The following is a 22,272-nucleotide window of genomic DNA, read 5'->3' on the forward strand; positions in this document are numbered from 1 at the left end:
TATGTGACTGCAAGTTTTCTTTCTCATTTAATCTATCAATTACACAAGGAAAAAACAAGAACCTTTTCTTTCTCGATTCACATTCATTCCAATCTTATTTATTGATGATAAACAATTACTAGAACAAAGGTCGAAAGATTTACAGGTGCCTCCCTGTGTTCCTAATATCCATTCATGGCATTTATGAGTGTTTTCTTCCTCAAAATTTACTAACCCAAGAATATGAAACAATCCAGGACTTTTCTTCCAACTTTTTACCTTTGATAGTTCCTCTCTTTAAATTTGACTTTAGATTAGAGATTAGAAATAAATGAGCAAAAGAAAATTCAACTTCAGGGGGCCTGTAAATGGGTAAATTAATATGAAAATTGGTTTTTTAGGGCTGCAGTTCTATCAAAGAAAGTAAATCCTCAACCTAAACTCATCCAAATTACAATACAAGTATTGGAAAACCCTTACATCGATCATCTCGACTTGAACATTATGGTTGTGAAAAAAAATAAGGATTTCCAAGCTCTAAAAATAGTGTACATTATAACAAATTATCTAGACCGTCCATTTCGCCCTAAAAATAAATGTTCACAAATCTGTAAGATATGTACCATTTTGTTCAGTTTCAAATTTTATTGTTGGCATTAGTAATTGATTTAAGAGCCATCATGGAGGTTTCCTTTGCCGAAATTGCTTTTTGGACAAGGATTTGAGGTGAGGCTTTATTTTGTTTTCATAAAGCCTAGGTCTTATCGAAACCTCATCCGATTAATATTTGATGGCCGAGATACAATGAAGCATTTATTGCGAAAGACAAACAAATGGACTCCAGGCTGGTGTTTTCATCAAACTTCAACATACCAGGGACCACAGAGATTATATGCCAGATATCTATAAAATTTAAATCTTCTATTTCCATTACTTATCCTTCTCTTTTCAATTATATATTCTCCTAATCTGAAGCAACAAAGGCCACAAACATACATATATATCTTGAGTTCAAGCTTCCCTTTACATTATTTATTCTTCTCACCTTAATTATCTATTGAACATATATTAAATCATAGTTCAAAATAGGGCATACATTATAAATACTATAGAACCCTCCCTATTACAAGAGAGGGCTCAAGAAATTGACCTTAAAGAGAAAAACTTCAAGATGGAATAGTCGGCAAGCTTGAGTATGGCATGAAAGGGCTCGGGCCTCTCATCATCGATCAAATTTATCTCTTCAAATGTAATATATCTTCTTCATTAAGGAACTAAACATCTCTTGATTCAAATCAAAACCATCTCTAGTTATATTCTCCCCCTAGTAGTATATGAAAGTAAATATATGACACTTCAAATCAAAGGGGAAAGTAGAGGTAGAGATAATATGAGAGAGATGCCAAATATTAAAGATACTAACCTATGTAAATCTGCAGACATATCTCTAAGGGAAATCTTCAAAAACTTAAAAGGGCTCTAAAAATTGAAAATGAATCCAAGAGAAAGAAATACCCACTTTCTATAAATCAACCAATAATCATTCTGTGTGATCCATGTTTATTCCATGATTTATATATTCTTAAATTTAAAATTTCATCTGAAGCGTAATGCACTTAAACACTGGTACAGCATGTGCTTCTCACACATGCACATCACACATAATCGTGCCTAATCATAGATATATGAGTGAAGCCCAATTGATTGTAAAATGAAATAGACAAAATATTTTATAATGAATAAGGATTTAGTGGTGTACATATCAAAATATTGGAGAAAGCCCAAAACGACACATACTAGAAACTGTACAAGTCCTGGGGACAGGAGAATCCAACTTTTTAACAACCACTAACTTCCATTTGCCCATACTCAAAAGACATCCGCATGGAAACAAATCGCATCTCCAAGAAATGGATCCACCTTGTAAGAGAGATGAAGCTATCAATCAAAGAAAGAAAAGAAAAGAAAAAAAAATCTAAAGGATTTTCTTTGCCCTAAGATAGGAATACATCATGAAGAATGCAGCCATTCCACCGATGACTATTCCAGCTGTTGTAAACCAGAATGCCCACTGTTGAAAATACCAGCATCGTATCAGTAAATAATGGGCACAAGCAAACAAGAGCATGGGCCATCAGATCAGAGTCTTGGCTCATGAGGGGTATGAAACAGTGAGGCAGTCAAAAACTATCCAGTGTTTTAGCTATTTGCAGAGCATGATAAATGTGACTTGAACAAACTAATCAATTATATAAGTGTATGTTTTCGAGAAAATGAAACGAAATGGTTCAAGATCTTTTCTTTGTTTCTGATGATAAATGATTCAAGATGACCATACATTGATGGAAATTTTAAGGAGTGAGGACGTACCATATGCTCTTCAAGGTATGACTTCAAATTCATTCCAAATATGCCTGAAATAAACACAAATAAGATTTGTCTCAAACAGGGAAGACATGGTAAAATATGCAACGATTGAATTTACAACACAGAACAGCATATGTATATTGTGCTTTGCATTTGGACAATGCTAGCTCAGAAAACTAATGGCAATAAAAAATATATATAAATGCTTATTTTCCTCTTGTTTTTGTCATTTATCATGAATAGAAAAATCAAGTAACTTCTAATCGGAAAGGTGAGACCGAAAAAATTTGGAGACAACAGAAAAGCATTTATACCAGCCACTAAAGCACCCACAGCAACACAGAATGCCCCAACCTGGAGAAGCAACTCTACTCTGCTTACTTCTAGCCTTCTTGAGCTGCAAGGCACAAGAAATAGAAAGAGTCCAGCAACCACATCACTATTCAGTTTCGAAAGATGGAAGCATTGAACTATGGGTGTGGTTTCAATAAGGTTGCAACCTTAAACAATCCAATTAAGGCGCACCTCTAAATTTTATTATAAATATAATTTTGGTATCAAAATTTCTTGGGATGGCTTGAGAATCTATTTTCAGCTCTAAGTATAAAACTTTAAACTCTAAAAATAGTTCAAATCAAGTAGATCTATAAACACATGACAATCTTGAAAATTGACAGTCCAGATAATATGTTGCAAGATACACTATTTCTCGGATTTGAAATCTTTTTATTTTTCATATTCATACATCTTGAAGTTGAGATTATCAATTAGTGGGTTTTCATCATCAAAACAACCTTTTATGATGGATTTTTGAGGTGCACCTGCAATTCTGCATTTTAAGGTTGCAACCTTAAGTAAACTTTTTCCTTTAACTATTACAGCTAATAAAATACAAAACAAGTGATGTTTATCACAAGGAAAAAGTCTTCATAAGGTGTCAAGCTTGTATTATAGAAGTGAAGTGCACCTCAAAAACCTATCTAGAAAAGGTTGCTCCAACACTAGAAAACTCGGCAATTGTTAATCTCAACTTCGAGGTGTTGAATATAAAAAAAAGGGACTTCAAGTCCTACAAATAGTGCATCTTGTAAAATATTATCTGGACCGTCCATTTCTAAGATTTTTAAGTGTTTATAGATGTACTCGATCTGGACAATTTTGGAATTTTAAATTCTATAATTAGGGATGGACATGGATTTTGAGGCCATCATAAAAGTTTTCAATATCGAAATTGCATTTTTTGACAACATTTGGAGTTGTGACTTACTTTGATTGTTTAAGGTGGGCACCTTATACAAACGTTACCATTATCACAAAGGGATGTAATAAAGCACACTGTGCAAGAAGATAAAATGTACCTACTCAAAGCCTAAGCAACGCCTCAAAGTTCAGTTTAAACCACTGTACTGAAAAATGACTCAGACCTTGGCCAACACAAGTTACTCAGGTGAGTCTGAGTAACTCACAAGAGTCTAGCCCGAGGTAAAAATAAATAAAAATAAAGATAAAAAGATAAGTATAGAATATATAACGATAAAAAAAGATGAGTATAGAATATATAACCTGCCCCTTTCTTACAACAAGCACAAGATGGCATTTTGTTTAGGTTAGCCGCTCTTGTACGCCCCTTTCTAGTGGGTCATGAAAGTAAAGCCGGTGTTTTGGGGACTCGAACAGGCCAAGTAACTTGGCTAAGTCCCGGTACACTAATTTAAAACCAAAGAAAAAACAGTGCTTCACATATTTATTTATCATTCAGAATTCAAGTGACTCATTGCATGAATTCATTTGTAAGTGTCTTATGCTTATGGGTATAGTCGACCACTTTATGGGATAAAAAGAAGAAATTGTAAAAGTTCAAATGAAAGATGCTCAAACTTCCAGTCATGCAATGTTTCCTTGACCAGTACTTTGCCCCATTAAAAGAAGGGGCATAGGTTGCTTGCCAATTAAAAGAAGGGGAATAGGTTTCTTTTCTCTGCAACCTTCACCAATCAAAGTTTCTAAGGAAACTTACTTTCATAAAGGAAACCTTTGCCCAATGAAAAATGGCCACCAACCTTAAGTTCACGGCAATAGAGTCTTCCATTTCCTTTGCTGAATCCAGAAGTCTCTCGGCTTGACCATGACAAGATTCGCATCTGGATAACAGTAATTAATACTGGCCATTATAATTGGCATCCAAGAAATTTACCAATACAAAAATTTGCTTATTTAATATAAATAGGATTTGCTAAAACATCAAGAAGAAGAAAAATAAATGATTTTATACATGAACAATTTGGATTTACATAAATTTGGGTTTTATACATGAACAATTTGTTCCCTACCATTGTCTTAATACAAGTTTCTAGAAATCGCTTGAAACTATTTATCACTTCCAATTATGGACTTTGGCCTGCATTTTCAAGCCAGAAAACACAATTGACTTGAAATAGGCATCCAGTAGACCTTAAAATGGCAATAGAGTCCTGACCTCTGCAGATAGTTTTCCAAAAGCATCTCAATCTCCTCCGCTTCTTCTGCAGGCATCAAAATAGGAAACAAAAGCATTAAGCGAAAGCAATTTCCAAGAATATTGAACAAATAAGAGGAAACTACAAAACAGTTAAGGGCATAATACTTCATAAATCATGTTGAGTGTGATATCTTCCACTAAATGGGACAAACAGCAAATCAACAACTTTTTGATATACAATCCAATAGTTCGACTCCGTTACTCTTCCACGACTAGTCCAGAAATTATAAAGATTCTTGTATAGATGGTAATAAAGATAACATAAAAAAACAATTGTTTGACAACAAATTAGCCCTTTACAAGATGGTATCAGAAACAATTACCTGAGGACAGAAGGAAAATTCATGAACAAACAAACAATAAAACGACTATGGTAGGAAATATTCACCTTCTGCGATATGTTTTTCCATGGGTACTGAGCATTCCATTTCTGAAGTTCCTTTCCGTAATATACAATTTCTTCCCATGATGCATATGCGCCGTATTTCCTCGGGATCTTCAAGAAGATCGAAAAGCATCTGTTTCAAAGCTCCTGCTCTAGAACCCAATTCCACCTGCCAAATTAACAGATGAACCACCATATTACAAAATTTTGAAAAAGTGGGAAAAGCAACACAAACAAGTGATCTCAGATGCTTAAGTTACCAGTGTTTGTTTACTAAGACGAAGTTGCTCTAGCACATCAGCTGTCAACCGATTTGGCAGAACTTCAAGCAATGCTACGACCTGATTCATGTAGAGAAGAACACATGACAAACAGTAGGACTAGCAGTTTACCACAAATAAAAGTAATATTTTTTCAAAGAGGTCCGGGGTGTAAAAACGACAAAACAAATGAACCCAAGACAAATTTACAAGGCATAAAATGAAATTATATATTCTAGCACAACTGATTCCTCTCCATACCAATAACAGAAGTACGAACAGAAAAACTTCTCACTTTCTCCAAGATGCAATCACAACTTCTATGTATATAATAAAAGTTATTCTTCTATGTATAGTAGAACTTCTCGATATACTCACTGTGTACCCATACTCACACGGGGTTCCACATCCATCAGTTCCTGCTCTAATTGTTGTATCCGAGAAAGCAAGGCAGCTTCAACTACCTGGTAATACAAATGGAGAAAGTCAACATCCAAAATTCAAAAATATTATCTAAAGTAAAATCAATGCCACAAAATAGGTGCTCAAACAAATCTTTCATATGACATGTTCATAAAATTATGCCATCCTTTCAAAAGTGCTATAATCACTTTCCACCATACTCAAGGGAACTTCAGTGATTTGTAATAGAAGCAAATGTTCGTAAAATGTTTTGCGATCTAGATAATCTATATTAGGATTTTGGACATCTCTATAGATGTAATCATACTCATAACAGTTCTAGCCATATCCACCTCTCATAATATACAAGCCAGGTTGTGCCTAGTGAAACTCAAGCCTAAAGAAGCCCAGATTTTTTGGGTGAGTTGCAAATCATCAAGCGCTAACCAATTAAGCCCAAGCTCTTTTCCTACCTAAAGAAGCCCAGATGCCATCAATCTTATGCATCTGGGTAATACTAAAAATGAAAAGGACACGAATCGCAGAGGTTCTTGTAGGAACGAAGCAGCCCTCGCTGGATCCTCTCTCTTCTGCATTTCTCATCTACTTTATGTTTCCACAGCCTCTAGGACCCTCCCCTTTCAGTGAAAAGTTCCCATTGATCCCAAGGATTCCAGCCAAAACAGAGAATCCTCCAAAATGGTGAAAAAGAAGAGGCAGGGTCTCTCTCTCTCTCTCTCTCTCTCTCTCTCTCTCTCTCTCAAGGGATAGAATACATACGTGTTGCGTGTTGTGTGTGCGTGCATGTGTACACACATTAAAACTAAAGCTTGATAAATGAGAAGATAAGCTGTACTAAAACAATTGAGGGAAACGTAGGTATAATGCCAAGCAAAAACAAACACCAAGAAACAACCATAATGAGCATAACACAATTTTGAGGTACGAATACCTTGCTAAATACCACATCCCATGGATATATGAAAGACATACCTCTAGCTCGAATGGCATTGATTGCCCTCCACTAGAGTTCTTCGGATTTAACCGAGGCAACAACGATTCTAGAAAAGCTTTTCCACCTTTACTACAGAAGTTCAATGAAAGAAAAAGTCAGTACCAGTAAAAGGCCCCAGATAACACAAGCAGAATTACAATCGAAGAAGCCGTGGTGTTACCGATTATGATCAAAAACAAGGACACGCTCAGGCATGGCAATTGCACGTAAGGAACCGAGATTTAATAAAATTGCTTGTTCACGAACCTGTATCGACAAAACCGTTGCATTAGCAAGAGCAACCAAATATCAGAAGGTATCAATTCATAATAAAGCACCCAGGACATTCCATTGAACTATTGAACCTTTAATAATTATTTCAGCAACAAGAACCATCATACATCATTGAGGCTAAGAACTAAATGCAGCATAGCTATGCTTCTAATCTAAAAATGTGAATCCCGTGTGAGGGTGAAACATAATGCAAAGCAGAATTATACAAAATTTCTTTTGGTCAAAATCATGCAGCAATACAGGCTAGGGTAAAGCTTACATTGTGGAGATTTTCTTTTTTTGTTCAATAGGTTTATAAAATGAGAACTTATACAGAAAGGAGCACATCACTTTTTGTTTTGGTATGTACCGGCTTATAAGCTATGAAAAGGAGAAGCACCCTCTAAGTTCTCCTTGCTTATATGGGGTTCACTAAGATGATGCTTTTTCACTCTTTAAATTGCATTGGAGGCAGCTTCTACCTGGAAGTTATTGCATGGATTCCAGTAGTAACTAACCACTATCTTCAAATTCTGAACTGCTCTTCAAATTCCGAACTGCCTAAATAAAAAGTATTATCTGACAATCCAAGTTTAAATTCCTCTCGGTTTATTTTATAATAATCACAAATATACCCACAAAGAAAAGGTCATGATATTGAAATAAATCTAAACTTGATGTCCATGATGATGAATGAAACTTCTTAGACTAAGAAAACCATAATTCTCTTAGACAGAAAAGGACAAAGCATTCATACCAGCAAAGATGGCATTGAATTCGTCAACCATAGGGATGGATCAACACTTCTAATATCACGGAGCCTCAGGCCTGAAACCAGGGATATTCAATATGGAGATAGTAAATCAAATATATATAAATAAAAGAATATTGATAAAGATCAAGCTCTAGATTTTACAATTGCTCGTCAATCAATTGGACAAGATATAAAGGGAGTCTATTCATTTATATAGATATGCATAATATTTATATGGATGTTCTCAGGTTAATAAGACAGTCCTTCTTTCCATCACTTGCAAGTCCTTGTGTGACTGAAAAATACAAATTCTGACAAAAAAAAAGGACTTGTTTCTTCTTGTATTTTGAAATTTGAATAAATTGGTAGGCGTGGAATGACTCCCACGTTTTTCCACCAAAAACTTTATAACTTGACATTACAAGGAATGAGCCCTATAGTTACAATATCAAGAAATACCACATTCAAGCAGGAATGGAAAAAAAAAAACGGAGACATCTTCCTCAAATGCTGAAATCACCCTTCTTAGCAAGACATCAAATACCCTATTTATCTGTAAGGAAAACACCTGTTTACAAAATTAGTAAGTTTACAAGGTGCCAACCACTTGATTTTAACAATTGCCGCCTGTTAATATTCTTTTTCGACATCTTCCCATTTGACTTCACTTCTATCACCTGTTAAACACAATATCAAGAAAACAACACCCATATCGTTTAATATAAGAGTCCTATAGAAGTAGCATATCAATTACAAACATAGCAGTGACACAAAAACTCATCAATTAATATCAACATGAACCAAGAATGAGAACCTACACCAAACCAACATACCCATTTCATAGGGACACTTGCGAGAATAGGGTTTAAACAGGAACATGAGGTCAATCTAAAATCCCTATTATGAACTGCATGTAAGTTAATTTAACAAGTTCTGATTACTGGCAACATTAATTGGACAAAAATTGATACCATCCTTCTTAAGCAGATAGGCATGGGATCCAAACCCAAAACCAAGTCCCATGGGGAGGAGCTCCAAATAGGCTACAAGCAGTCAAATTTCAAACCAACAACCAGTTGATATACTTAGGGCACTTTAAGTGATTGTTGCACATTCTTCCAAAGGTATAGCCGTATTATACCACGAAAAGAGCCCGGGCTTAATTGGTTAGCTTTTGACGAATTGCAAGCCTACGTCCTAGGCTCAGTTCTCCCCACTGACTCACCCGAAAAAAAAAAAAAGCCGTATTATACTAATCACAAAAGAAATTATTGCATATGGTATACAGATACCATACTATAGAGAAATAAATGATTCGATATGTTCTATGAGCTTTAAGAACATTAGCCGGGTGTTAGATTAAAAAAGACATGAAAAAATAATTGGTTGTCATCCCACTAAATCATAATATAAAAATTCTCGCCCAATCTCAAACCAATCCACATGGAATCAGTTAAAAAAAAAAAAAAATTCCTTCTCTATGTCAAGGGCATAAGGAGGCCTACCTCCCCCTAAGATTGATTTCATGAATAGGCAACTAAGATATGAAAATAAATGAAGATGGAACAGGAATGAACTAGTTAAGATATACCTAATTCGTAAGAGCAGATATGGGACCAAAAAGAACTAGCAAGTGAGTTGAGCATCAATCATCATCATACAAGCATTTTAACAGAAGTTTCTGTAATTGCATTCCTCTGACTATTAAAGTCTAATCAACCCAACAGATTAAGCAATTCAAAGAGAAAAATCGATGTGGGTTTGTCAACAAAAAACAGGAAATAACCAGAGAAAAGACAATCAAATCGAAAAGCGCTAAACGGGAAACAGCTTCCTGTTTCACAAGAAATAAAATGGAACAAAAATTAATTGTGGGTACCTCATAAACAGGCTCTTTAATCCCAAGAGAGATCAAATCAGGGCCTCTACTGTTGAATGAGACGCTACCATGTGCGCCATCAATGCTCCCCCTCGCATCTCTGACATCAGAAGACTCGCTCTCTCCCCTCTCCTCCCATTCTTGTTCCCCAGTTTTCTCAACCCTCTTCTCATTCGCCAATTCACCAAGCTTTCCCTCACTAGCTTGGGTCACACAACTGCTCAAAACCAGTGCCTTTCTCGCAGATAAAAGATGGGGCAGAGCAAAATACACCCTATGAACTAAATTGGAGGTCAAGAGAGAGGAAGGATCAGGTGCTGGGGTTGGAGAGAAGGAGATCAAAGAAGCCATCCCTAACTTTCAGGCATGGACATAGATGGGCTAAAAATCCTTGCTTGAATGTAAGCAAAGCAATGGCTTCTGTTGAACCTGGTACTTTTCAAAAAGCCATGAAGAAAAATCTGCTTTCTTGTGAAATGCCAGCCTCAAATATCATTTTAGTAAAAGTGGTGACTGTTATCCTATCACAGTGGACAAAGGCACGTAAAGGTCCAAGGGAAATTCTAGAGAGCGGTTACATTTCCCTTCTAACTAAGATCTTCCTGAAACTAATAAAAAACAAAACCCAAATTGTTAAGAGAGAGGAAAGGCCGGACCTTGTGGACAATTCATCTGGAGTATACTGTCCATTTATTCCCCTGGGTAAAACTCCATCTAGCATTAATTGTTGGACTTTAAATTTTGGAGTTATAACCTCTTAAACCCATAGATTATCGTAGTAAATAATTTTTTCTAATTTCACCTGCAGTGCACTTTGAAAAAATAATATCTCAAAATTGAATAGAGACTTTCAAATTTTTAGAACGTTAGATCTAATTATTGTTGGATATGGAGATATCAAAATGTCACTCACTTTTAAATAAATTCCATATTATGTGGGATTGATATTGATATTGATAAGTTTTTTATTAGAAACAGTAATCCAAAGAGATTAGGACTCTAAGATATATCTCTTGGTTCTTGATATATATATATATATATATATATATAAAAGAATAACAATATTATGAAGACAGCGGAATTAATGTAATATCTAAGATAATCCACGAAATATGAGTTGAATTCCTAATTTTAATACTGAATACTAATTTTGAATTGCATGAATAATAAACAGGACAATCGATCATATAAGTATAACAACGATTGCTTACTGTATAACAACGATTATACAATAACAACTTACTAGTTACAAATACAATAATTGGAGAAGATACTCCATTCAGAAAGACAGTAAGAGGGAAGAGAAGGGATATTATATATATATATATATATATATATATATATATATGAAGTTTCTTATTTAATGTGACTCCTAACCTTAGGTAAATGTGGGATGAAAGATGAAAGACTTGTGTGCCCTATTTGGGTCATTATATGGGAAATGTGGCTTCCTCTAAAGAAACTGCCAAAGCCTCCTTTGCAACAGAGACAAGGCCTCCCGGCAAAGCCTCCTCTGCAACAGAGACAAGGCCTCCCCGTAGAAAAGAGAGCTTACTATGAAGCATGAAGGTTTTGAGTAGTTTTTCTTTTTAGTGAAAGAAATTCTTGGTTGCTCTCAAGGGTCTCTTCTTAGACAATAATTTACTTGTGGTAGTGCCGGTCAGGAGAGCGGGTTTAAAAGAGTTTATTCGATTGGGTTTTGCTAAAGGTTAGAAAGGAAATCTATGATGCAATTTTCATTTATCTAGTGGATTTCAATTTGTCATGCCCCTAAAGGTGAACCGCATAAATCTTTGTACTTTTGTGGTGTATGTTTCATACTGTATTTATCACATTATGGCTCGTGCTCTCTCTTATTTTGTTCTAGCTAGATAAGTACATAATCTTAGAGAGATAAAACTTTTGGGATTCATGTTTCTGCTACATAATCTTAGTGGGGTTCATGTTTCCGCATCTAAGAGGGTTCTTAAATCCTAACAAGTGGCATCAGAGCATATGGTTCAAGACAAGGCTAGTGTTTGTTCGTTTGATTGAAGAAAAACATATGGCAAAGTATTCAAACATTTTATTTGAGGTAGATAAATATGATAGCAAGCATAATCTTTCCAGCAATAATGGCAAAATAATTTATTTGACAAAAGATGATGAATTTATAAAGCTATCCATTAGATATTGGCATAGTGAGCAGGCGATTTTGATATCAAGTTGGATATTTGTTGGATATGGTGATATCAAAAAATCACTCACATAAAATTCTATATTGTATGGGATTGAGATTGATATTGACTAGTTTCTTAATGGAAATAAAAATACAAAAAGATTAGGACTCTATGACACTGATATATCTCTTGGTTATATATATATATATATATATATATATATATATATATATATATATATATATATATATGAAGATACTACAAAATGCCTATAGGCGAAAATGAACAGATATTTCGCCTACCCTCATTACCTCCTAAAGTTCATCATACGGTCAAGATTGTCCGATAGTATTTTATTTTCCATTTTTTTTTTACAAATCGGAATTACCTGAAATTTGGAGAGTATATTCATAAAAAATAGGTGAATCTACGAAAACTATAAAAAAATATATTTTACATGAAAAAATTGACCAAAATACTCTCAAAAATTTTGGGGCTATTTTGGTTAATTTTTTTACGAATTATTATTTTTATATATTTTTATTAGGTGCAACTTACTAAGATGTATACACACTCCAAATTTTAGATCATTCCGATTTGTAGAAAAATAAATAAACAATGATACACTACTAGACAATCGTGGTCCTGCGATGAACTTTGGACGGTGATGAGGGTAGACAAAATCGCTGTTCATTTTCACCTATAGGCGTTCAGAAGAGGCGAAATCACTGTTCATTTTCGCCTATAAGCGTTGAGAAGATATATATATATATATATATATATATATATATATATATATATATATATATATATATATATATATATATATATATATATATATATATATATATATATATATATATATATATATATATATATATATATATACGAGTAATGATCCTATGAGACCCTCCCATACCAATATATGTAGATACTCAAAGGATCACCATTAAATTTGGCACAGATCTCTAAAAAACTTATCACATAGGTGTGGGACTTGACTTTTGTAGATATTTGTGCCAAATTTAATAGTGATCCTTTGAGGTCCTACACACATAGGTGTGAGAGGTTCTTATAGTGATCCAACGCCTATAGGCGAAAATGAATAGTGATTTCGTCTATACTTATAACCATCCAAATTTCATCGTACAGTCACGATTGTCCAGTAGTGTTTTATTTTTCATTTTTTTCTACAAATCAGAATGATCTGAAATTTGGAGGGTATGTACATCTTACTGAAGCACATCTAATAAAATATAAAAAAAATTATCCGTAAAAGCAAAATTAACCAAAATACCCCCGAAATTTTTCGAGGATATTTTAGTCAATTTTTTTCATGTAAATATTTTTTTTTATAATTTTCAAAGATTTTTCTATTTTTGATGAATACATGCTCCAAATTTCAGGTCATTCCGATTTGTAGAAAAAAATTAAAAAATGAAATACTATCGGACAATCGTGACCGCGCGATGAACTTTAGACGATGATGGGGGTTGGCAAAATCACTGTTCATTTTCGCCTATAGGCGTTGCATAGTATTTTCCTATAGGCGTTACATAGTATATATATATATATACACTGAAGTATTCCCCTAATAAGGCACCGAAGCAAATCTGAGAACACTGTTTGAAATATCTAACTGATCCACGATTAGGTTTGTCCAATATTTGGGCCATCGGACAGCCATAGAGTTCAAAAAAATAAAAATAAAAACTAGTTTGATGTAGCTAATATCAGACAAGATGGGCAAAACACGAACAAATAATAATTTAAAAAATAAAATGAGAGTAGGATCTTGATGTAAATTTGGGAAAAATATAGAAACATTCATAATACCACAAAATATGAGTCAGGTTTTTGCGTAAATTTTCTCTTTTTTAGTAATTTGTTGAGTAGACATTTTCGTTTGCTGGAAATTTTCTCTTTTTTAGTAATTTGTTGAGTAGATATTTTCGTTTGCCGGAGGTACATCAACTCTCTGAAATTTAAGCAGGCAGCATCCTCTACATTTACTCCCTCGTATTGAATACTAACTTGGGAAGATATTTTACATTCGAAATTTTGGAAACCACCTATCAATAGATGGTTATATTGAAAAGAAAAAGTTTGTATTTTAAGTTTTCCAACATTTAAGATCTCACCACTGAGGCATTACTTTTTTTTTCAACTCATAGATGATGTATTTTTAAGTTTTCTAACACTTATAAATCTCTTAACTTGAAATTTTGAATTTCGTTCGCACAACAAACCAAGCCATCTTTTGCACCATTTGCGCTTACCTTACCTAAAGATGAGTTCGGTATTTTATTTATATTTTTTTGGTAATTCAGTGGCGATGATGAGACTTTACCTGATTTTTAAATTATCAGTAGTTTTTAAATGCGTTAGGTAATAATAAATTCGGTATTTTGTTACTTATTATGTATGGGTTGGGATCACGGTGCTGCCACCACTTATGCCCCTTACTAAAGTTTATGCTTCCATTCTCACTTGACGCATTAAAAAATCTTGAAAGATTTCAAAAAAAGATAAGGACTGGTTATCTTCATTGAATTACCAAAAGAAAGCCAAAAACTTGCATTTCTAGAGGATTTAAAATTAAAACCGGTGTTTTAAAAACTTCGCGATTAGGATAACAGTTGCTTAATTTGAATCGTGTTGCTGACAGGGTGATCTGAGTAATGTCGCGATCCCTGTACTATTGTATAAAAATTTGTCTAACTAGACATATAATACTAATCAAATTTCAAAGTGTCCAAGTAATAGGGCCAGTTTGTATCGTGCCTGGATCACTGATGGCATAGACCGCCTAAAAACTAGGAGATCCACAAATAAAAAAATAAAAAATCACGTAACCCGAGGGAATTGGAGCCAAATCAACACCTTAGTAGATAAACAAGTTTTTAAGTTCCAACCGAACACATGGTTGGAGGCTTAAGTCCAGGGCAATTTACCCAATTTCCTCAACCAAATCTGCAAAATTATCCAGTCCTATAGTCTTAAAAAGAATGATCGTCATATAAAACCACTTTAAAATATATCTATATACCTCTTTCTTCTTTTATTTCTTCTATCGTTTTTTATAAAAGGTGTATGAATAGCAGTCCATGCAGTGGAGTGGAGTAGAAATGCACGAACTGCACCGCAGTAACGTTAGGAAGACTCACACCGCGATGGTTATGGCAAGAAGGCCTGCTTACAACATTCAGTCTAGTTATATAGATGGGTAGTTTCATAGACCTTATGTGTACGCCACAGGCTCCACACTCAGTATAGTAAATTATATTTTTTTTTGTTGTTATTCAGTATAACTGATTTTTACTAACGTGGATCAATATTCACTGGTGTAAATTCAAATTAAAACCTTAAATACAACCTAAGGCCGCTGCTTCTATTGTTGAAACAAATAAACACCATCCGGAAGTAATAATCAATCTTCTATTATAATTTCAAATACAAAATAAGTTCTAAAAAATTCACAGAGAAATATAAAATATAATTAAATCAATCAAAAAACTTACTAGATGATGACTGGAGCTACCCTACAAGACTCGATACACCACACACCAAACTCTCTGCCCAATGACGCACTTTTAATCCTTATGTCTTGCAGGAATTTTTAAGATAGATAAGCTTTTCAAACAATACTTTTCATTTTAGGGCCTCAGAGGGGTTAAAAACTCAACTAGGGTTTGTAGAAGTCCTATACAAGTAAATTAGGGTTGAACTTGATAACTAATTCCACTTTAGGTTGTACAAACATCTTCTTCCTTAAAAAAATCAACAAATTCTGGCCCTAGGGTTTCACGTGCCACCACTTATTTTGCTTTCTCTTTAGGTGTCGTCACAAGAAAAAAAAAAAGAGATGATGGCATTTCAAAAAAAGAAGAGAAAAATGGAGAGAGACTTATTTTAGGCGTGATATATATATAGGAAAATTTTTCCTAACGTCTATAAGCGTAAATAAACAGTGATTTCACCTAAGCTCATCACCGTCCAAAGTTCATCGTACTGTCACGATTGTCCGATAGTGTTTCATTTTTTTTATACAAATCGGAATGATCTGAAATTTAGAGCATGCGTACATCTTAGAGAAGCGCACCTAATAAAAATATGAAAAAAAATAATTCGCAATCTAAAACTTTTTGGAGGTATTTTGGTCAATTTTTTTCATGTAAAATATTTTTTTGATAATTTTCGTAGATTCATTTATTTTTTATGAACACATGCTCTAAATTTCAGGTCATTTCAATTTATAGAAAAAAATAAAAAATAAAACACTGCCGGACAATCGTGACCATGCAATGAACTTTGGACGGTGATGAGGGTAGGTAAAACGTTTTGTAGTATCTTCCATATATATATATATATATATATAGAAGATACTACAAAACGCCTATAGGCAAAAATGAACGGTGATTTCGCCTACCCTCATCACCGTGAACACACGCTCCAAATTTTAGGCTATTCCTATTTGTAAAAAAAAATGAAAAATGAAACATTACCAGATGATTGTGACCATACGATGAACTTTGGACGGTGATGAGGGTAGGTGAAATCACAGTTTATTTATTTCTATAAGCGTTAGAACGACTGTTCCATATTGGCAAAGGTCTTATTGGAAAGACTTATTGGAAAAGCCTATAGGCGAAAGTCTTATTGGAAAGACTTTTCCAATATGGAAAATTCTTTCCAACGCTTATAGGCGAAAATGATCAACGATTTCTCCTACCATCATCACCGTCCAAAGTTATCGCATGGTCACGATTGTTTGGTAGTATTTCATTTTTCATTTTTTTTCTACAAATCAGAATGACCTGATATTTGGAGTGTGTGTTCATCAAAAATAGAAAAATTTATGAAAAATATCAAAAAAATATTTTACATAAAAAAACTTGACTACAATACCCTAAAAACATTTCAGGGTTATTTTGGTTAATTTTTCTTTCACGAATTATTATTTTTATATATTTTTATTAGGTGCACGTCACTCATATGTACACACTCTCCAAATTTCAAGAATTTGAAATTTTGGAAATTTCAAGTTATTTTCAAGTTATTTTGAAAAAATATGAAAAATAAAACACTACCAAACAATCGTGACCGTGCGATGAACTTTAGATGGTGATGAGGATAAGCGAAATCACTATTCATTTTCGCCTATAGACGTTTTGTAGTATCTTCCATATATATATATATATATATATATATATATATATATATATATATATGAAAAAAGTTGGGGTTAGTTCACTTGTTTATATGAATATATGAGCTCAACAACCCATATTGAATCTGGACCGATCTGACGATCATAGATATCCGGTAGTGCTTGAATTTTTTTTTTCTATAAATCCAAATTACTTGAAATTTTAATCGTGTGTTCTTCTCATCAAGATGCACCTAATAAAAATATTAAAAATAAATTTTGTGAACAATAAAATGACCAAAATACTCCCCAAAACTTTTTGGGGGTATTTTGGTCAATTTATTTCGTGTAAAATATATTTTTTTGATATTTTTTTATTAAAAAAAATTTTCAAACACTATCGGACATCCGTGATCGTCAGATTGGCTCAGATTCAATCTGGGCCGCTGGGCTCATATGTTCATATGAGCTAGTAGGCTAACCCCAGCTTTTTCCTATATATATATATATATATATATATATATATATATAATGATCCTATGGGTGTGGTTTCTATAAGGTTGCAACCTTAAACAATCCAATTAAGGTGCACCTCCAAATTTATCATAACAAGCAATTTTGTTGTAAAAAATACTTAGTATTATCTTAAAAATAGATTTTTGAGGTGCATCTGTAATTCCACATTTTAAGGTTGCAACCTTAGATAAATTTTTCTATATATATATATATATATATATATGGAAGATACTACAAAATGCCTATAGGGGAAAATGAACAATGATTTCGCTTACCATCATCATCGTCTAAAGTTCATTGTACGATCATGATTATCCAGTAGTGTTTCATTTTTCATTTTTTTTCTACAAATTAGAATGACCTGAAATTTGGAGCATGTATTTATCAAAAATAGGTGAATCTACTAAAACTACAAAAAAATATTTTACATGAAAAAATTGACCAAAATACCCCCAAAAGTTTTCGGTGGTATTTTGGTCAATTGTCTTTTACGAATTATTTTTTAAATATTTTATTAGGTGCGCCTTACTAAGATGTACACACGATCCAAATTTTAGTTCATTCCGATTTGTAGAAAAAAATAAAAAATGAAACATTACCAGACAATCGTGACTGTGTGATGAACTTTGGACGGTGATAAGAGTAATTGAAATCACTTTTCATTTTTACCTATAGGCGTTGAGAAGACTTTTTCATTCATATATATATATATATATATATATATATATATATATATATATATATATATATATATATATATATATATATATATATATATATATATATATATATATATATATAAGACGACCACAAATGAAATCCATTATTCATATAAACATTTACATTTATTCTTCTTAAATCTAATTAACCATAACTTACGGATTTTGAAACAAGAAAAACATAAAAACTTATGGTTTCCCATGTGGGATCATTTCGTCTTTCCTCCCCTTGTCATTCTCAAAAGAACCACTTCTTTTCAATGAGACTACTAGCTCCCAATCATATATAAAAAACCCCAAACCTTTTTGAGATTTTTGAACGAACCCTCTGCAATTTTATTGCACTTCTAAAGAAACAAAGGGCCTCAATCTCCATCTATAAGTTTTAGCTGACATCTTCCCACAAAAGAACAAGGAAACATCTTATTTAAGAAACCTTTACTCTTTAATATTAATTTCCTTTTCTGAAAGTAGTCCCCATCCTCGTGGAGCCTGCTAGACCATGTTAATAAATCTGGTAACATCTTGTTGACACGAATAGATTCATTCAATGGCGGAATAAGACCTTCCAGGGACAGGTTCTTAATGCCAATGGAATTAGGTCAAATAAACAAATAATTGCGACGTTATTACAAAGGAGTGTTGAGGTGTCAAGATGCGATTTGGTTCACATTTTAGGAGAGGCCTCTAAGATCGGCCAACACATGTAGAGCAAGGATATACCCACTCGATCAGTCAATGGCAGTTCCTTCAACGATCAGGCTCCCTAGAAGGAGGGCTTCTTACAAATCATAATGGGAATACATTTCTTGCATATTCAGGTCTAGATGCTAAATAACTTCTCAAATGGTGTATGCATATAGGGAGGGCTTCTTAGAGATCATAATGGGAATACATTTCTTGTATATTCAGATTTAAATGCTAAATAACTTCTCAAATTTTGCTAAATAACTTCTCAAATTTTGTATGCACATAACGCAAATTCAGACAAATTGCGCTTACCGTCTTTTCCTCCATCTCGTGCCACTTTTCATCATTTATCTTTGATAGTTTCTTTGATTTTCCTAACAAAACCTTAGCCAGACCTTGTTGTATCAGAAGATCGTTCATCCTTCGCCGTCAAAGAATGAAATTGTTCTTTTAATTGAACCTCTCAATGTCATACTTAACACTTGAACATTTTCTTGTCATCGTGGTCGCAAACCTCAGAACGAGGAATAATCAACCCGACTCTGATACCAATTTGTAAAAACGAAATACCATGAAAACAAAAAAGAAGAAACAAACACAAAAAAAAAAAATAGCTAACTTCAACGCAAGAATATATGTGGTTCGACAACATACCTACGTTCACGAGAGATGAAAACTCCTTTACTAACAATGGAGAATAGAGTTACAATAGCTCTCATTTCCTCGCGTCTCTCTGTTCTCTCCTATTGCAAAAAAAATTAGTATTTTTCCCTTAAACCCTAAAAAGAACCCACGTCGCTACAATATATAGAGTCTCGTACAAATTACCAAAATACCCATATACGGATAAATACTCATGTACATATATATATCAAATCCGAAATAAATGATACAAAATACTGAAATACCCTTATATAAATATTCAAAAATTTTCTCAAAAGCTGCCGCCCTCAAACCCTTGCAGGGGCCAAGTCAACCGAATTTACTTGTGCCGGACACTCCTCCCCGCCCTCAAACCCTTCGAGCCTTTGACCCTCCAGAGTTATCTTTTTTATTCTACTTTAAGATATCTATTTCTTCAAAATAGAAGACATCAATCCTCAACAATACTTGATCTATTGTATCGATTATGGATGAAATTCAGATTATGGATGAGATTCGAGTCGTGATAGAATAAAGATTTATCGCATGTCTACACCCCACACGTGTTCAAAGAGGCTAACCAAGAAGTAGATTCTTTGGCAAGGGAAGGTGCTCTCAACATTAGGAAGGGTGCACCCCCATACCTAATCTAGTTATCAGGTTGTAGTCTTCAATTGACACCACCCGACTCCTTTAAAAAAAAATTAACTCCCTAATCTATATAAAAAAGCGGGTAGGAATCCATCTTCCCCATTGAATTGCCCTTATTTGTTGAGATTTACTCTTTTTTTTAATAAAAAAGGGTTTTTAAAATACCCGACTATGAAGAACCTCCTATTTTTTTGAACAAACTTATTGTATCCATTAAAAATTATGAACATACAAACTTGTCTTAAATAAAAAAAGTACATATGATAAAAATAAAAATAAATCACAAACATCTATATTCTACCCAAACTTATTATAAAATATAAGATATTGTATCTATCATTCCCATATATACCATATATACCGATTACAATATACACCTTTTCAAGTATACATATTATCACATGCACCTTCTAAAATACAAAATATTGTACCTACCATTATCATATATACCGATTACAATATATACCTTTTCAAATATACAAATTATCATATACACCTTTTAAATTAACCTGATGGGCCATATATATTTTCCTTTCCCACTCCCCTCAAACTCAAGATACTAAGAGAGAGATCAGCTGGAATTTGAACAGTAATTGCATAAAAGAGCAAGAGCAAGATCTTTAGATACGTGACCAATAAAAACAGTATTTGTTGCTCTCTGAAAAAACAGATTAGAAAATCAACGTGGAATTGCATAAACGAGAATCAAAGTGGGATTGCATAAACGAACTAAATCTTCAGATGCATAACGTAATCGTAATTGTCATGCTCAGATTGCTCTCTGATCAAATAAATTAGAGAATTCCAAGTGAAAGATAATCAAACAGATCAAAAAATTGAAACACGACTTGAGAAAGAAATAGATCAAAGAGTTGAAATACAATTCGATAGAGAGAGATCAGATAATCAAAACAAAACTCGACAAAAAAACATCAAAAAGTCAAAAACACGACTCAACAAAAACTGCACCAATTGGATGAGCAACAGACCCATTTTAAAAATCGACAATGCTTCAAATACGAGAAATAGACACGGCAAATATAAACAACCTTACTCTATACCATGTGAACAATCTCAGGTTCATCTGAAGAGACTCCTTATATCGATTGAAGATTATGAATATACAACCTTGCCTTGAATAGACAAATATAAGACAAAAATAAAAATATATCAAACACCTATACTCTACCTAAACTTACCACAAACTTTAACATAAAATACAAGACAAAATACCCAAACTAACTATAAAATACAAGACATAAAATACAATACCATAAAATACAAGACATAAAATACAAGATATTATACCGACCGTTCTTATACTGATTCCAATATGCACCTTCCCAACTATAACAGATTACTATATACATCTCTTTGTATTAACCTGATACAGATTACTATGTTCATCTCTTTGTATTAACCTGATACAGATTACTACGTACATCTCTTTATATTAACCTGATACAGATTAATATGTACACCTTTTTTTTATTGTTTATATTAACCTGATAGGCAATTAACCTGATACAGATTACTGTGTACTATCTTTTTTCTTCTTTTTTTATATTAGCCTGACCGGCAATATATATTTTCCTTTCGCAAGTACAACCAGAACTCGCTAAAACCAGATTGGCCAGTGCCCCATTATTGTTTAATTGCTCTTATTTGTTGATATTTACTCGTTTTTTAAACGGTTTTTAAGATGCCCATCAGACCACCGGAAGCAGCCGGCTAGTGCCACGTTCCTGTTTGATCTTCGAGTTCCGAGTTGGACCGACTGACGTTGCCGACGCAAGTGCTTATATTCCATGTGGTCTAAAAATTACCTTGTGCTTATATTCCACGTGGATGCCGTCGAAAAATTTGAAAATTACCTTGTGCTTATATTCAATGTGGATGTCGTCTAAAAATTACCTGGACTCTCCCTCTCCTATT

The 22,272-nt window shown here is 33.5% G+C and overlaps 1 protein-coding gene across 5 annotated transcripts; it reads right to left on the bottom strand.

Moving 5' to 3' along the window:
* Positions 1-1,679: 1,679 nt before the first annotated feature.
* On the bottom strand, positions 1,680-10,262 carry MGT10 (magnesium (Mg) transporter 10). 5 transcript variants are annotated; one of them, XM_088861413.1, is made up of 14 exons: positions 9,812-10,262; positions 8,537-8,609; positions 7,936-8,006; positions 7,661-7,735; positions 7,087-7,172; positions 6,905-6,995; positions 5,905-5,973; positions 5,510-5,590; positions 5,253-5,418; positions 4,823-4,868; positions 4,407-4,487; positions 2,661-2,743; positions 2,350-2,393; positions 1,680-2,050 (listed from the first exon to the last, which is right to left on the bottom strand). In XM_088861413.1, the coding sequence occupies exons 5-14, from the start codon at positions 7,119-7,121 to the stop codon at positions 1,955-1,957; spliced, it is 792 nt and encodes a 263-aa protein (XP_088717539.1). In that variant the 5' UTR covers positions 7,122-7,172; positions 7,661-7,735; positions 7,936-8,006; positions 8,537-8,609; positions 9,812-10,262; the 3' UTR covers positions 1,680-1,954. The 5 variants fall into 5 exon arrangements, 4 of the variants coding, with proteins under 4 accessions (XP_088717539.1, XP_088717538.1, XP_006838742.1 ...); XM_088861412.1 differs by having other exon boundaries at positions 7,661-7,739; XR_016051739.1 differs by lacking the exon at positions 7,661-7,735 and having other exon boundaries at positions 5,888-5,973.
* Positions 10,263-22,272: the final 12,010 nt, after the last annotated feature.

The sequence above is a fragment of the Amborella trichopoda genome, chromosome 3 (genome assembly GCF_054954075.1).
Source record: "Amborella trichopoda isolate Santa Cruz 75 chromosome 3, AtrichopodaSantaCruz75HAP2 v2.0, whole genome shotgun sequence".
Taxonomy (NCBI): Eukaryota; Viridiplantae; Streptophyta; class Magnoliopsida; order Amborellales; family Amborellaceae; genus Amborella; species Amborella trichopoda.